The sequence below is a fragment of the Sinocyclocheilus grahami genome, unplaced genomic scaffold, assembly GCF_001515645.1.
Source record: "Sinocyclocheilus grahami isolate Dianchi unplaced genomic scaffold, SAMN03320097.WGS_v1.1 scaffold445.1, whole genome shotgun sequence".
NCBI classification, from domain to species: domain Eukaryota; kingdom Metazoa; phylum Chordata; class Actinopteri; order Cypriniformes; family Cyprinidae; genus Sinocyclocheilus; species Sinocyclocheilus grahami.
This window is the reverse complement of record NW_015505624.1, coordinates 587,560-606,517: the sequence shown is the minus strand read 5'-3', so window position 1 is coordinate 606,517 and position 18,958 is coordinate 587,560. Positions and strand designations below refer to the sequence as shown.

Here is an 18,958-nt window from a genome sequence, read left to right as displayed (position 1 = left end):
TCACATGATCTTCAGAAATCAGTATAATATGCTGATCTGCTGCTCAAGAAACATTTCTGATTATTATCAATGTTGAAAACAGCCGAGTAGAATTTTTTCAGGTTTCTTTGATGAATAGAAAGTTCAGAAGAGCAGCATTTATCTGAAATAGAAATCTGTTGTAACATTATAAATGTCTTTATCATCACTTTTGATCAATTTAAAGCATTCTATTAAATGCCCCCCCCCCCCAAAAAAAAATATATACACTGTATATATTGAATTATCAACTAAGATGTTATGATAGTGTTTGGTTCAGAGCATATTCAAACTAACTGATCCTTAGCTTTGAACTCTATATGATCAACAAAGAAAGATTGGATTCAAAATACAACACATCTCATAAATCACTCTTGAAATATTGTTAACATTTTAATTGTTATTGATTTACTTCTAAAAACTTTTTTAAAAATTAGCAAAAACTATATTTACAAGGTAGATATAAACTAGTGCTGTCAAACGGTTAATCGCGATTAATCATATCCAAAATAAAAGTTGTTGTTTATATAATGTGTGTGTACTGTGTATATTTATTATGTACTGTATATATAAATACACACTCATATAATATATATTTTGAAAATAATTACATGCATATGCATACATTCTTATATTCTTATATTTTTTATTATATATATATATAAATATATTTAATATATAAACATCATGTTTTTCTTAAATATATGCATGCATGTGTTTGTATTTCTATATACTTAATAAATATACACAGTATACACGCATATATTATGTAAACAAAAACTTTTATTTTGGATGCGATTCATCGCGATTAATCATTTGACAGGACTAATATAAACAAAATCTTAATAGGTAAACATAACCCTTCTTATTAAATGTGTTTTGGTAGTGACAAATTTGAGGAGAGGAAAAATATTCCCAAACTGAAAATACAATATGAGAATTAACTGCACAATTATTAGATACGTGTACCTTAGATATTATGCGATTTGCATACACGAAAAAATTGTGGAAAAAAGACACATTTTTTTCAAGATGTTTCCAACTCTGATTTTGCACCAGTTCTGTAGAATGGCACACACACACACACACACATACATAATGTTTCTTTAGATTTGAGGGTTTTGTTCAGCGGATATACAGTAGGTCATTAGGCAATGCTTAAATTCATTTTCTAATATCTTTGCAACGCTTTGACATATCAAAGTTCTTTTCATATGTTTTTGCCAGCACTCTAACTAGATGCTGTGTGTAAAATTTGGTGAAGCTTGAACCAAAGACCTTGGTGGAGTTCCAGTTTTGCACAGACTAGCAAACTAACACTAAAAAAAAGTTTTTATTATTATATTGCCAATTTTGTGTGACTACATTTGTTGGCATCTAAATGCAAGACCCTGCTGAGAAAGATCAACTAATTGAGCTCAAGTCTTAAATGAGAGTTTGGATTTGGGAACAGACCTGTGACCTTCTAAACTCTAGCCTTTCCTTTTCTCCTTGTCCTCTTCCTAGCTAATTAGCACGACCTTCATTAAATTGTTTCATTTGAACTTGTGGTAATTAACTGGGAGGCTGTAACATTGTAAACCTGTATGGCCAAGGCAAATTGGAGTCAGTGAAATGTCAATCAATTATTTTGTTCTCCAATGAGCTTTAATATGTTAACATAGGATGCATTTTTTTCCATAGAGCTGTCACTCAGACTTTCACTCTGATACTTTTGAAGCATAGCAAATCAAATGAAAGTGTCTTTATTTCAGTAATATTAGAATCCCAGTTCTTTATAGTACTGCAGTGACCTGAAGGCCCCAAATGTCATTCAAATTGAAGAATGAATGGGTGTGATGTCATTGCAAACAAAAATCTAACCATACCGAAGTTCGTTTATGGTTTGTCTGGGTAGTTTGAAACAGTTCACTAGCCCAAACTTTCCAGAAAACTTCAAACTGATATTGGTCCATAGCAAATACACAATAGGTGGCTGTGCTGTAATGCTTCACCTTTTTTGACATGGAAATTTTTCAGGAATATGTCTCGGAATAGGTTTATTGAGGTGAGACACGGCTAATAACATGAACACACAGGAGAGCTGTGTGACGGCATTGGAATGTTTTGCAATTAGTATACCGCTGCTCATGTATTTCAAAACACTTTCTAACCTCTGAGCGAAGAGTGAAACACTTTTTCCTGTGAGTATTTGATTACACGAGGATTGTCACCTTCCATCAATGTACCTGCCCTGACAGACAGTTCTGTCAGCTTTTTGTTTTGCCAGCCTCAGTGGCAATGGATGACTGTGATAATGGACTTCCTGTCGATGCGTTCCGCCTCTACTCTAATAGCACCTTGTGTTGACACTGTCAACAGCCGTCACGCACTGTCTAATTTCTGCAGGGATTACATGAACGCCATTAAACGTTGAAGATGTTGTGATGCTTAATGCGAGAATGATCTCTCAAAGTCACCCAGAGACACATTTAATGCCTCTAACAAGCATACAATCACATTTTACAGTGACGTTCAGTGTTTGGACCGCATGATTATTAAACACTGGGGCGAAATCAGTTCACAGATGCATCGTGATTCTTTGTGAGAACATTTATACCAAAGGATGTACCCATATACCCATTAAACCTACTGACATTACATGTATTTATGCACAAAGCCCCTTATATGGCATCATTACACAACAGTTGAAGACATTTTAAAGTGTTCTTGACATCTTCTCTCTAACACAAACCTTTGTTTACCTGACATCACACCTCGCATCTCTCCAGATGTGTTTAGTGTATATCTAAAATGAAAATTCTGTCATTAATTACTCACCCTCATGCCGTTCCAAACCCGTAAGGCCTTCGTTCATCTTCGGAACACAAATTAAGATATTTTTGATGGAATTTGACAGCTCTCTGACCCTCCATAGACGGCAAGGATATTACCACGATCAACACACAGAAACGTAGCAAGGACATCGGTAAAGTAGTCCATGTGACATGAGGGGTTCAACCTTAATTTTACGAAGCTACGAGAATACTTTTTGTGCGCAAAGAAAACAATAATAACATAACTTATTCAATAGTTACCGTCGTCCACCATTTTGGAGAGTACCCCAGAACGTAATCAACGTGATCAGCGCATGCAGAATTGTTGAAGAAGTTATGTTATTATTGTTTTCTTTGCGCACAAAAAGTATTCTCGTCACATAGACTATTTTACCGATGTCCTTGCTACGATTCTGTGTGGTGATTGTGGTAATATCCTTGCTGTCTATGGAGGGTCAGAGAGCTCTCAGAATCCTTCAAAAATACCTTAATTTGTGTTCTGAAGATGAACGAAGGCCTTACGGGTTTGGAACAACATGAGGGTGAGTAATTCATTAATGACAGAATTTTCATTTTTGGGTGAACTATCCCTTTAAGAAAACAACTACAACAACAACAGCAAAATGCCTTACAGTTAGTCAGCAAGCTGATGGGGATTCATATTGGTCAAAAAAATGTTTTTAATATGTACTCAGTATTAATTGCAATAGGTAGGTACTCTGCTATTTGTGCGCAAAGAAAACAATAATAACATAACTTCTTCAACAATTCTGCATGCGCTGATCACGTTGATTACGTTCTGGGGTACTCTCCAAAATGGTGGACGACGGTAACTATTGAATAAGTTATGTTATTATTGTTTTCTTTGCGCACAAAAAGTATTCTCGTCACATAGACTATTTTACCGATGTCCTTGCTACGATTCTGTGTGGTGATTGTGGTAATATCCTTGCTGTCTATGGAGGGTCAGAGAGCTCTCAGAATCCTTCAAAAATACCTTAATTTGTGTTCTGAAGATGAACGAAGGCCTTACGGGTTTGGAACAACATGAGGGTGAGTAATTCATTAATGACAGAATTTTCATTTTTGGGTGAACTATCCCTTTAAGAAAACAACTACAACAACAACAACAACAAAATGCCTTACAGTTAGTCAGCAAGCTGATGGGGATTCATATTGGTCAAAAAAATGTTTTTAATATGTACTCCGTATTAATTGCAATAGGTAGGTACTCTGCTATGGAAGCATATTAAACCTAGTGTAGGAAATGGCAAAAGAAAATTATATTATTGAATTTTCATTTTCATTTTGCAATAAATGTTGCACATGTGTATGGGAAAATGTAAATTTAAATACAGAAATACATTGCCATTTTATATATTGCATTGCCATTTTGCATATTACATTTCAAATTGAATTTTGCTACCCATATGCTTCCATACTCTGCTTTGAGAATCACATGTAATCTCATCATTACACCATGACATGAAATTAAAATGGAATCTAACTGAAATGAATTGAATCGTGTGGTGCCCAAAGATTACCTCTAAGGATTATGGCACTTTGAATGAGGTGCATTTGTCCGAGCTCTATAATGGATTTCGTTTGACAGAAAAGTGTTTCATTACCACTAGCTGAGCATCTTGGGGTAGCTGCCTCTTTTGACCTGTGGACAAACTGATGCCCTAATATCCTATGTGTCATGAATTGCCTCCATAATTACATTTAATGGGCCGAGGGATGTGAGAGAGCAGTCAGTGGTTTGCATATGATCATTAAAGCTGTGTTTTCTCTTCTGTCAGAAGTGGGTGTTGAACAGGCAGTACTACACAGACAGCATTCACTCCCACACAGGCCTGTGATTCCACTGGTGGCCCGCATGGCGGATCAGAACACATCCGGAACTCCTGCCATGACCGAGAGAGAGGCGTCAAGACTCGACAAGTTCAGGCAGGTTCTGGCGGGACCTAATACTGATCTGGGTAAGATGCTGTTTTATGGTTCTTTTACTTAATTTCTGAACTCCCAGAGCAGTCCATCACATATGGCACTTTTCCACTGCACGGTACGGCTCGGTACGGTTCATTTTTGGGGGGTTTTCCACTGGGTACAGTACCTGGTACTTTTTTTTTAGTACCACCACAGTTGAGGTTCCAAGTGAACCGTACCGTTACCAAAACGTGACGTGTAAACTCTGCTGATCACGGATTGGCCGGAGAGAATCGTCACTACCTGCGTCACTGACCTTGCGACACAAACACAAAAAGAACTGCTAGATTTAAATCGGCAAGCCAGCGAAGGGTTGAACGTTTTGAACGAGTGCACCTTTTTGTAACAACCAAAAAGTTTTGTTGTCTGTTGCGGAAGAACAGAGGTTTCAGTCAAGCAGAGTACATCAAAACGATTATCTGTGATCATTTCATTTACAATAACTGCTTTGGGTGAGTTAGTGTCACTCTTCATGTGCTTGGCTATAAGAATACTCTTAAATCTTCAACCCTGCTCCTTGGAACCCACTGTCCTAAAACGTTTATTTCCAACCTGCTTCAGCTCACCTGGCCTGTTATGTTACAAGTGATCCAGAAGAACTTGAATTAGCTGCTTCAGGTGATTAATTAGAGTTGGAACTAAACTCTGCAGGACAGTGGATACCCAGGATTTAGGGTAAATTATTAATTACCAGTAACATGTATTAAGAAAGTAAATAAGGTACATTTTAACAGTATGCAATCACTACAGTCTTTGCTCTCATATAATAAGCAGGGCAGATCCATGAAGTCAGGATGGTGTAGATGTTGACAGGTCTCTGGATGTTGGAGTGTCAGTTCTGGTTTCATTTGACTGGCTCTGAGGGCGTCCCTGAATCAGTTTGGCTGCTGTTGCCGTTATTAGACATCTGAAATTATGAGTCAGACATGTGGCAGCAGAATTAAATATGAATGAAATCTATAATTAAGCTGGGATCTCCAACATGATAATGAATTCCCAACCATTCACAGCACTAATTACTGCCCTCTATTGGTAGAGACTCATAATACAAATAACCCATGAAATTGCCCTGAGCACCATTTTTTTCCCCCCGTGTTGACGTATTTCCTATTGAAATAGGAAGTTTAGGTGGAACATTTTTAAATAAGCTCTTTACTATATAGAAATATTGTAGCATGTACAACTCCAAGCTTTCTTGTTAGTCCAGCCTGACTATTTATTGAAAATAAACTGCAGAAACGGCTCTTTGGAAATTATAATGGTCTGACATCACCATCACCATCAACCATGAACAAAAGACACTTGCATATGAACAATATGTAATCAGTATATCACAAAGTATGTACAGGAAGGATGCATGTGCGTACACATACATTTGTAAGGAAGTATGTATGTACGTACGTGCATACATGAATAATGTAGGTAGTGCGTATTTATGTTACGTACATACGTAAGGAAGGAAAGATGTGAGTTTGTGTGTGTACATACTTGGGGTGGAATGGTTCAACATACTCACGGTTCGGTTTGTATCATGGTTTTAGAGTCAATGTTTCGGTACGGTTCGGTATGTGCTATGTTTAGGCAAAAACTATACTGTCAAATAAAAATAAAGAAAATGAGAATAATCTAACTACAAGCAACAGCATAAATAAATACAATACAGTAAAGATACAAATAAAATAAACAGTGATTTTCAGTTTTTTTTAGGTAGGCTAACATTAGTTTTTAGGTACAGAAATTTAATAAAGTAATGAAATGTAAAACAGCATTGCATATTTGACTGTATAAATTAAAGATCAATCTTTATTAAAGTTACAAAAGCTATTCAATCAGGAGCAGTGAGGGATTTCTTTGTTGTTGCTGTTTGATTAATATTAAGAATATGCTGTCACTTTAAGACACTGTAAGTACGTTCAGCCGGCTATGTCGGCTATAGGATACTTACCAAGACGGGCATTTTGACATGATTTTTATGTGAATTTGTCCATTTAAATACAATATTTCAGAGAGAGATTAATATTTGCACGCATTCTGAGGCACGGGTTTGCGCGCTTCGGATGAGTGCACGCACAAATCTTCTCACTGCACGCGTGAGCTCGCGTCCTCTGGCAGAGACTGGCTCTTAAATGCTTAAACTGGCAAGGCTTAAATGAGTTTAGCTTAAACACAGATATCAATGTGTGCTGTTCAGGTCTCACCGCTATCAGCATCTGGGTGATGACGAAATAAATGACTGCTCATATTCCAGCATTCGCATTAAACAAGAGTGAATGGTTTGTCCACGTTTTTTTTTCTTTCTTTTTTTCATCGCTGTTGTTGTAATGTATTGGGAAGCCAGAATGCGCATCCATCAACAGAAACATATATTAGCCGAACCCTGTTTGTTTTACGTGTTATTTATAGCAAACCATATTACAGATTCGTTGTCAGATTTAGGTTGAACCGCGGTCCTAGCGCGACAGGATAAGAAATCTTTGAAGTCCACTTTTTTACGCTCTGTTTCCAAACACTTAAAATGAGAAATAAATGCATACTCCGAAAGCGCTCCACAAAAGGTGTGATTATACCATCTGGGTGCTCGAAATTGAACGGGAGAATGCACGTTTCAACTATTAGTAGAGAAGCTGCCAGATAGAATTAATTCGCACATGCAGTTGCTCTCTCACTAATGCATTAATATAAAAGTAATCTTTACAGTGCTACTTTATTTGTGTGTCATTTAGAACAAGCAGCAATCTGTGAGAAATATAACGACCCAAAGACTGATAAAAATTAGCTGTTATAGGAGCAATAGCCATGTGGGAAGGAAGTACGAATGTACATAAATTATCTATAGTTCATGTAAGGTTTTTAAAATAAATAGGTAGGCACAGTTTACTTCTGTCTACAAAATTAATTTCAGGCATTGAAGTGTAAGCTTTTAGATCTCAATATTTTTAAGATAAGAACATTTAAGTCTAACATGTCCAGATTTTTAATGGGTCGTGTATTTGAGCATTGTACCAAAGCATCTTTGAAAATAGATGAAACAGTACATAGACATTCAATTTGTCATATCTGACACACAATAACGAGCAAAAGTCATTTTCGTTCTTTACAAGCTCTTGTTTCTGAAGCGTTTGGTGTCATCTCTCAGTCACTGTATTAATGAGTACCTGACAGATGTGTTTTTAAGAGAGATGCCTTCAGATGGTCAGCCTTTACCTCTCTGAGCGAAAGAAAGACTGCTACAATCACAGGAAGCAATTACTCCTTGATGCTGTCTACTGTTGCCATGGCGACGCATCACCTCTATTGAACCCTTTTCACTGTCTGACTACCTTTTCTTTCCGTGCGTCTCAGATGGGGGAGCTGTGGTGCTCTCATGGTCTTAACACAGATGATTCTTCTCTTAGTGCTCAACCTCAATACTAGAAATGCAGTCTTATTCAAATTCGCTTAGTTTAGTGCCATTTATGACACAGAAGTTCTTTATGGAATTCAAGAATATTATATTGAGAATCTGACATTGAGCCATTGAAAGCATTCCTAGAGACACTTTTTCATAAGATGGGAGTAAATCTGAAAAAAAAAAAAAATGGTTTATATAAAGTATTAAAGAAATATGAGTTCTGTGGGGATTTTTTTCTTGTATGCATCTCTTTTCTATTGACATTGCTCAAAGTGCTCATATCTATCAAGCTTGAAAAAAAAAAATGAAAATGACAAAAACTAAGATTTTTGACATCTGTTCTTCGCGCAGATATGTATTTAGAATAGTGGAATATATTGCAAGAGTTGTACATTAAAACAGCACTACTTTTTAAAGTGCTTTTTTGTCATTTTTAATAGTATTTTAACCGTCTAATTTGTCCAGTCATTTGATTTGTGATTTTGTAAATAATTAAAACTTCTCTGCTGTATCAGTGACTTATGCTAATACTGAAGTAAACCGATAAATAACTTATTACATATCAGTGTTTTGATAGATTTTTGTTTTGTTGTTTTTACATCATTAGGCTACTGTTAATGCTTCTCATTTCTACCAATATAAGCATGTTAATGGTTTAGCCAGTTACCTTTAATGCATAAATCTAAAATAATCTAAAATGCTCCTAAAAATACTGAGACTCATTATTTTGCACATCCTCATTTGGTTTTAAGTGTTAGAACTTCATTCATTATATAGAGTCACATTGCTGCTTTATTATATTGTCTTTTAACAGCATATTTGTTAAGAATAACAAATGTGTTTTAAGTGAATCCTACAAATATACAAGTTATCAGCATAATGTTGACAGCAAAATATATTTGGCTCATATTTATTATTATATTAAATCTAAATAAGTGGTTTTAACAAGACAATTGCAAAAGAAGTCTGCACTTAGCTATACATGTGTGCTGGCATTAGATTACTGTGAAAGACAAGGTCAGTAAGCAATCCTGTTTAAACTAAGTTTGGTAAATGAATATGAAATGAATTTAAAATGAATTTAGAGATTGCTGATTGACTATTTGTTGAATAAACTTTATTTTTGAGTCTTGGCTCAATGTTGTAATTTATTTGTGGATAGTACTAAAATGCTTAAACTATTTCTTAGTGCCTTATTACAAAGTCAGTATTAGCAGCCTGTGTTTAATGCTTTTTATGGCTCTGTGATAGTATCAGTTCATCATAGAAAGAAATATAGAATATTGCTCACATCAAGGTCTCTGTTTAAGCAGTCTACAGCTGATCAAGGTCACCTGGATCTGCTCTGGAGTCATGAAGTACTCCAGACAGTTGTTCAGATAACCTTGGTGAGCAATCAAATCTTCCCAGGCAGCACTCGAGACACAATTAACTGTGGTAAACCAAGTCCTTTAAGTGAACGAAGCACCAGTTTTTAGCTTCTGAGCCTTACTTCTTCAATGTGTTTAAAGTTAGCATTTGGTCTCCCACATTGAATGTTAATCACATTTTTGAAGTAAGTTCAGTTTCCTGTCATTATTATCAGACTTGTGGCTGACAGTTATACATTATTAAATTGATTCCGCTAAGTCCCTGTACTGCTTGCCTCCTATCCTATCTAACTACAGCAGCGGTTCTCAACCTTTTTGATTCAGAGTCCCCCCCCCCCCCACACTCTCCCCCCCACTGCCCCCTATATAATACAATCAGGGTTTGAAGTTAACACCCGCCAACCCGCCAAATGCGGGTAAAAATCAGCTGTGGCGGGTAACGCTGTCAAATCACTAGTAGAAGTTATGAATGGCCGGTAACTTAATTTAGTAGTCAAATTGACTCGTGAGTGAAAAAGTTAATTTCAATCCCTGAATACAATATTTCCAACTTAATGTATAGCTACATTAATTATGGGGGAAGGGGATGGGCGAATATTATTTCAGTTTAATTTGTTTATTATTTTTAGTAATAATATTAAAGAGATGGTAAAAAAAAAATCTGTCGTCATCACCTGCCGTTGAACATAAATTAAATAAATTCAACAGAAGACAGTGCATAGATCAGAAAGAAGTTCATACAGGTTTGGAACAGGGTGGAGAGTAAATGATAACAATTTAAATGTTTTGATGAACTATCCTTTTAACGTGAATTTTATTAATAGTAATATGAATTTAATTAAACAATTTGAAGTCTTCTTCTGCAACTTTGCACCAGTGCACGTTTGCATAAAGGTGAACTCTGCTCTGTCACATCGTCAATGATTTCTGGCTGTTCATGTCTCCTCAAATCACCAACTTTCAATCCAAATGTTTTCTGTTTACTGCAAATTCCCATCTATGCAGTGTTGGGGAAGCTACTCTGAAACTAGATTGACCAACTACAAGCTACTCATAAATAAAAGTAGTTAAGCTACATTCAAGCTACCCTTCTGAAAAAGTAGCTAGCTACACTACAAGTTACTGTCAAAAAGTAGCTAGCTACATTAAAACTTTCAATTTGTATTATTATTTTTTTTTTTTACAATTAACATTACAAATAACTAAATTATTATTAATGAATAATTATAATGAAGTTATAAGGAAAATATAATGAAGTTATAAGTAACATATTTGGGGTTTAAAACATACTGTAATGCAATCATGATTTCAAAGAGTAGGGTGAATTCAGGTTGATTGGGACACTTTTCCAAGCCATTTCAATGACAAAAGGTGTCCCAATCATTTGATTTTGTAAACTATTCGATACACACAATAATAAAATACTGTAGCGTTAAATAGCTATTTTAGTTATATTAGTATATTGCTACAAACGTGTAACCAATGCAAGAACAAAATGTATGCAACTTCACCTGGATTCAGAGGAGTCATAAAATAAGCAGGTTAAACTTACAGCACATGCAGTATTTACTGACTGTGAATAGAGACGTCAATCATCAGCTGCACGCGTGAACACTGCGCTTTGCGTGAATTCCGCCGCAACCGTCCTTTGCCAAATTATAAGCACACTACTATATCGCAATTTTATTTTCTGTTCGCTTAGTGTTCATTACAAAACTGTGGGGGGACAGATTATATTATGACCGTTCATCATTGTAAAATAGACATTTGATCTAGAGTGCAATAAAGAAAAATTAATCAGTTTAAAAAGGCTATTATTCACCTCCTGTAGGCCTATGTGCTTTAAGTCTTCGACGTAGACCGCATTTTAATCTTTGTTTTGCGTAAATTAGTTGATTCAGGTGAAATATCCACTCCTGTACATCCTTTGCAATATCATCAGACGATCTCTTGTCGGTGGAAAGACTGTAAAGCCGCGCGATGCGTGATATCACAACAGATGGCGGCAATGAACAAATTTAGTTTGTGATCTAGTCAGAAGAAGACGCTGCGCTGCTTCAATGCATTACAGGCTCGTGACTCATCAGAACGCAAAACAGAATGTAGCGTTTGGTCACGCTACACTGCTACTTGCTGGAAAAAGTAGTTAGCTACAGGAAAAGCTACACCGTTTTAAAAGTAGCATCGCTACTGTAAAGCTACTGAAAAATTGAGTTATGCTAGTAGCGTCGCTACTTGTAGCTAGCTACTCCCCAACACTGCATCTATGTGAACCCTTTTTAGGTAAGTTTTCAGACTTTCAGTAACCATAGAAAGTTCTTCCAAGAATGTTTGTTCTCCCTTATTTTTGGTGAAATATTTATTGGAGGGACATTTTTTGTGACGTACATGTTTAGAGTACCTGTCTCAAATATTTCTGTATTGAATAGCTTATTTGGGAATGGTGGAGAAGTAGTTCTGACTAGTTGTGTTGTAGTTGTAACTAGTTGTGTTTCAGTATCTGATTGCTGCCCAATAAAGTATCAATACTTGTATGACAGTAAACAGAAATATCCTGAAATTAAACATTGACATTCATTAATATTACCATGAACAGAACCAACAACATAAAGGCTTGTACACACCGGGAAGTATATCGCGTGCGATTATGTCCGACGTTTAACACCGTTTTTTTTGTTCGATGTGCCGCGTTAAAAACTGTCTGACCAATGAGCTTGCCGCTTTTGTTCACATGCCTGGAGCTGCTGAAGTTACAGTAAAACACGACTTGGTGGCGCTCAAGCACAAAACGGTCTTGCCGAGCACACATTGATTCCTAACGACGAAGAGGAAGTAAGTAGACGAAGAAGAAGCATCGAGGCAAGATGAATGTAGAGCTGCTGGTCTCATTGGTGTCTGAACACAAAGAGCTTTATGACAAACGTGGCAGCGACTACAAAAAATCTCGATAAGAGGGAGTTGTTATGGAAAGGAATTACAGATCAAGTAGGATTCGATGTGTACCGGGTTTTTTTTTCATTTAGCGCCATCTAATGTCAGGGAGTGAATTTGCACGTTGACTCTGCTCATCGCCAGCGAAAATCGCTTGGGTATAAACACACAAGACACGTCGAAAAACGCTACGTAATATAGGTAATAATCGTCCCGGTGTGTACAAGGCTTAAGGCTGAATATAAAAATAATAACATTTCTCGAAGCATGGATTCTGCAGGTTTTTTTTTCTTCAACTTTAATAAGTTTGATTTGTTTTAGATGACATCTCAAGTGTTTTCCATTTTAAAAGGTGATAACCCTATGAGTTTTGTCATCCTAATTATAATTTCATACTTACAATATTGCAGTATTTGAAGTTAGCGTTGTTTTATTAGAACAGCCATCCAACCTTGTAACACAGTTCGTAGTCACGGGAAGGAGGAGGCGGGAACCGGTGAATATTTAAAGACTTTAATAATAAAATAAACACAAAATAGCGCGACAGCCCCTCGTGGACGACTGTCGCGCACAAACAGAACCAAAACACAAAATAAATTCCAGGCCTGATCCTCTCTCCTCTTTCACTGTCGTCACTCCTCCTTTTATCCCTCCGGAGCTCCTCCGTGGGACACGAGACCGGTGAGTGGTGCAGGTGTCACTCATCATCAATTACTCCACCGGCGAACCGGCGAATATTTAAAGACTTTAATAATAAAATAAACACAAAATAGCGCGACAGCCCCTCGTGGACGACTGTCGCGCACAAACAGAACCAAAACACAAAATAAATTCCAGGCCTGATCCTCTCTCCTCTTTCACTGTCGTCACTCCTCCTTTTATCCCTCCGGAGCTCCTCCGTGGGACACGAGACCGGTGAGTGGTGCAGGTGTCACTCATCATCAATTACTCCACCGGCCTCGCTCCATTCCCACGGCTCTCGGCCCCGCCCCCACTCATCACAAACCTATTTTTAGGTCTCGACTCACCAGTTGAGAACCACTTTGTTAGACTATCTTACACCCAACTTTTGTGGTTTCTTAGATATCTGAACGTCTGAATCACACACTGGCCTGAAATCTGCACCGAAAGTTATTTATTTATCTTTTTACAAACTTTATTTCTGTCCAGAAATGTGTCATCTGGCTTTGGGTGTACCTGGCTCATGACGCAATTCATATGAAAGAGAAAGAAAATTTATAATGCAATCAATGAAATACAACGGTGCAGTTATTCTAAGACCCCAGAGGACGTGTCTACTGTACGCTCCCCAGACACCTGAACTACATATCATCATTCTCAGCAGCCTGCGTTAATACAGTGAAGTATGTCTTTACAAGAGCTGCATTACTTTATGGCTCTGTCACGTGCTGCAGTGTCCTTTATATGACTTACTGCTGCCATTCAAGAATCTGCCTTATGAGTTTTAGTGCTAAACTTTTACAGCTCAGAATAAAGACATTTCATGCTTATGAGCGTACCTCTCTCTCAGGACTAGGTGATATAGTAAAAAAATTAAAATATATATGTAAAATTCAATAATTTTCAGCCTTCAAATGATACTGTATGTAATATGTATTAGTAATGTATTTGCTCTGATCCAAAACAAAACAAAGGCAAAGGAAAACCAGTTTTCTACTAAATGAATGCAACAATAATGATATTTAATATTTTTTTATTTACGTTCACCAGTTACTATTGCAGCAATTTGTAGTAATAAACACTAATAAGTACATATATATTTTTAATGTTTTTACTGATTTGGCCATACAAGACTGACTAGTGGACATTTATTGAAAGGTGAAGAAGTGCCAGCATGTCAATACTGTAGCATCAACTTATCTATAAAACATATTTTTGGTCTGCCCAATTTATTTATTTATTCATTTATTTTAATTAAATCAAAGATTTTGAAACTGAATCATGGAAACAAACAAACACACACTACATAAATAAATAAATAAATACAGTCTTGAAATTATTACTCATTAATTTACACCTCATAATATGATTGTGTACAGTATACAAAATAAATTGAGGTTCTTTTTGCCCTTGCAAAATATGTCACATATGTAGTGTGCATCTTGATTAGAAATGAACTTCACAAAACTGTCATTGTTTTTGCTGCAGAGGTAAACTTTAGTTTTAGAAAATAGTGCTAGCAACCAATCACATTTATAGGCCATGTGTGACCCGTGCTGGCAAAATGAGTCGGAATGAGCAAATTTTCAAAAATGAGTTATTTTTATTTTCACATTCCCCATTAAAATACATTCAAACTGAAATATGACTTTTTGGAAGGGGAAAAAAAAAAAAAAAAAAAAAAAGAGACTTTGAGAAAAAATCCTGTTAAAATTTCTGAAGATTCCAAAGCAAAATCCCCAAGCAATGTTGCATATTTTCTTCCAATTCTTTTTTTAATTACTTTATTATTAATCACAAAATAGCTATTTCTTTTATCTTTGTTTTTAAAAATAAGAACAAAGATGTGAATAAATTCCGTCTTTTCTTTTAGTGTTTGATTAACATTGAGACAGATCTATATTAAGACCTTCTGTAATGCATAATGTTGCACATCAGATTTTTCCCCAACAATTAACTAAACGTTCATGTAAGACAAGACGTAACAGATTATGTTTGTGTGAATTTCGCCAAGATATCGCAATAATGTACTTTATAGGGAGATCACGCCTGCGGAGAGGCATGTCTTAAAACGTACAAATAAAGATCATTTTAGATGTTTAATTACTATTTGGAGCACCGCTGAGGGCTTAAAATCTCTATATATTTGTGCATCCTAGTAGTGGATTATTTTTGTGGTTGAATATATTCCATTAGGACCTGTTGTCTCACATCACTGCAGTATTTAAATATCACTCTGACCCCCAAATGTTTCTTTTTTCACTCCTGATGATGAGCATTACACTGCGTTTGACTGACAGCCCTCATGTCCCCTGGCAAATGGAGTGTGTCGTTCATTTTTCTCCTCTCTGTCTGTCACTCTTGCTATTGCCTCCTCTGTCTCTTAAATAAACTCTCAGATGAACCATTGATATCCTGTATGAAGTGAGAGTATATGTTTGCTTTTTAGTATTTGTAGTGTTTCTTTGAGGGATTATAGTGCACATACTGCCGGTGTTAGTCCATTCAGAGTTCCTGTGTTTAATTCAGTCTGCGGCAGTGTTTGAAGCACACAATAGAGCACTAGACAACTGATGCGCAGAGCCAACACAAAGGTGTACAAGCTTGGAAAGGCATTCTAATCTATAGTGTGTTCTGGAGACTTGATGTTCTTTATGAAGAACGTATAATGGGCTGCGGTGTAATGTAATATTCATTCTCCACATATTGGAGAACTGAAAGAAAAAAAAGAAATATTTATACACATCCTGTCATAATTTTACTCAGTCATTTTTTTTTCTTACATGGAATGTCAAAGGAGATGGTTTGAAATATAGATAATAGAGTCATGTAGACTACATTGATGCTTTCATGCTACATTTTTTGCTGCTTGTCAGCTTCAGTCTCCATTTACTGGACAAAAACAGCTTGAATATTTAGCAAAATTCCCCTTCTAATGAACAGGTTTGACTACTTTAAAAAATGTCCTGTGTTCCTATGTAAAATAATGATGTTCTAGAGAATTGTGTGCTTCTAATTTTATAACAACAGTTATAAAATAGGACCCTTTTCTATTCTAAGATGAACTTGACTGGTCTGCAGAAAGCAAAGTCCTAATCCCAGCTGAACACCTCTGACATGACTTTAAATGCAGACCTTGAATCAAAAACTCACCACCAAACACCAATGACCTGTACATATGGGTTACACAGTCATTTTAGAGCGACTCCTAAAACTGTTGCATCAGAGATGGAAATACAATTGTTAAATACAAAAATGATGTTTCCATCTTTGTTGCCACAGTTTTGGAAGTGCCCTTTTCTGTTCTAAAGAAGGGGGTGAATACTTTTGTCCATATAGTGTATGTACAAGTCATTTGTGCTTGGTAATGAGTTTTTGATTCAAGGTCTGCATTTAAAGAGGTTCCAGAGGTGTTCAGCTGGAATTAGGACTTGGCTTTCTGCAGACCAGCCAAGTTCTTCCACACTGACTGAATCAATCATTTCTTTTTGAACCTTGCCTTATACACAGAGGCATTGTCATGTTAGAATAGAAAAGGTTCCTGTCCAAACTGTTTCTATAAAAGTAGAAGCACACAACTCCTTAGATTATCATGCTTTAAAGGGGTCATAGGATGCTACATGCACTTTTACAATTTGTTTGAACTGAAATGTGTGTTGGCAGTGTGTGTACACAACCACCCTATAATGATAAAAGTCCACCCAGTGTATCTTTACCCCTTTCTCAAATCGAGCCGATCTCAGATACCTGTCTGTGTGACGTCACAAAAACAGGCCCCTTCCACAATAGTTTGATTGACAGTAGCGTTTCAGCACAGACTGGACTGGTGTCTTACCTTAGACCCACCCTAGCCATTGTTTCACCGCCGGAGCAGATGTAGACAAGAGTGACTCCTAAGCGATTGAAGTGTTCTGTTGTTGGATGTAATAATGAACATAGCAGTCGTCATTTACTCCCGACATCTGAGCCGCTGAAGACGCAGTGAATTACGTTTGTTTTTGAAGGGAATGTGCCCCCGATCTACCTAAATGTGTCTATGTTCGCGCAAGTTATCATTCCAGCTTCCAGTGATCCCGCTTCACCTACAGAAGTGAGTATAAGGTTTTTTTAATGAATCTTTGCAAATCGCCTTTCCTAATAATTAGCTAATTAGCAAGTTTCACGATGATTGCAGCTAAAGTAAACAGACCCTCGGAGAGCAGCTTGGAAGAGAGGCGGGGTCAGCAGAGCTCATTAACATTTAAAGGAAAATGCTACAAAACGGCTTGCTCTGAAAAGAGCTGTTTTTGACAGGGTAAAAAAGGTGTTTTTTTTACCCTACCATTGAGAAATTTTAACCAAACTATGTTACAGACTTTTCATTTAGACCCTAAAGAATCATATCAACTTGTGGAAAATAGACATCCAATGACCCCTTTAACATTGTACTCATGGAAATTACTAAAGTAGTCAAACCTGTTCATTAGAAGGGTGTGTCCCAATACTTTCGCCTTTTACGTTTCCATGAAATAAAAAGTCATGTTGGTTTAGAACAGCATGAGGGTGCTTATTATTATTGTTGTTATTATTATTATTATTAATGGTGAACATTTCTTTATTTTCTTATTTATTTGTAGTTTTTGTTAGGGTGGTTGGATAAATCATGGCCAGCCATGTGTTAAAGAGATAACAGATTCATGGAAATGGCGTGTATTCTTGGAAATGACATGCGGCACTCTATTAAAACACTAAATTTACAGATATTTTTTGATGAAATACGTTTGCTTATTTGCTCTCACCCACAGAACAAATATCTTATATATGAGATGTAGGACTTTAATACTGGTGTAGATGCTGATTGAATGTGATTACAAGTTGTGTTAGTGAAACTTAAACGGCAATAACAGAAAGAAACTCATCTGTCAAGAAATCTGAATCACAAACTAATCATTTAGTGTTTTAAGAATATGTCTCTTTTGCTTCCTTGTTTTCCGTGAAAAATCTGTTGTGGAAACCGTATTGGCACAGAAATAAACAGCCCTCACACAAATTAGATAAAGAAAATGAAACGACTGCCTTAGAGTGGTTTGGCAAGAATAGCACTGTCCACAAACACACACGAAAAACACACCTGTGCACAAATGTGGGATACATATAGTTCTCATGAAAACGTGTCAAGGTCATATTTCATCACAAAATACAATTGTTTTATTTCTTTTATTATTTGCTTTTACTGTATTTATTACTGTTAGAGCAAAGAAACATTCTATTCAGACCCTTTTTTATGTAAAAGTATTACAAAAAATACCATGATACAGAAACGTTGTATACAATGCAATACAATACAGTTTTTTGTTTTTTTTTGGAATATAGTAAAAAGAATTTGGAATATGTGAATTAAATTATTTAATTTTATTGTTTAAGCTACAGATATAACCATGGTCTTTTCCCCCCTCTTTTGATTAAGGTGTTATATATTGCCTGGACATGTTTTATACAGGTTATGTGAGACTCGCATAGCTGGCAGCTTTTCAGGAGCAACTGTCCGGATGGTCGCAACCTCTTTTGAGGTCACCGTCTCCAAAGGGACAAAGACAGCAACAATGAGCTGATGAAATAGTGAACGTCTAACTCCTCTCTCTTCCTCTCCCCCCCCGTTGTGAGATTAATGCCACGTGGAGGAAATATAACAGATAGTTTAATTAAGTGCCAGGGCACAAGATTCATCGACTAATTTCTGCGGCTGACAGCGCAAATGAGGGTTCAAAGGTGCGAGCCGAGGA

At 36.4% G+C, this 18,958-nt stretch overlaps 1 protein-coding gene across 1 annotated transcript in view; it reads left to right on the top strand.

Annotated features, from left to right (window-relative positions):
* tbc1d22a (TBC1 domain family, member 22a) overlaps positions 1 to 18,958 on the top strand; it is a 149,313-nt gene that overhangs the window by 4,160 nt on the left and 126,195 nt on the right. The window contains exon 4 of the mRNA XM_016234144.1: positions 4,637 to 4,816. Coding sequence (XP_016089630.1) covers positions 4,637 to 4,816 — 180 coding nt within the window. The remainder of the gene's footprint in view (positions 1 to 4,636; positions 4,817 to 18,958) is intronic.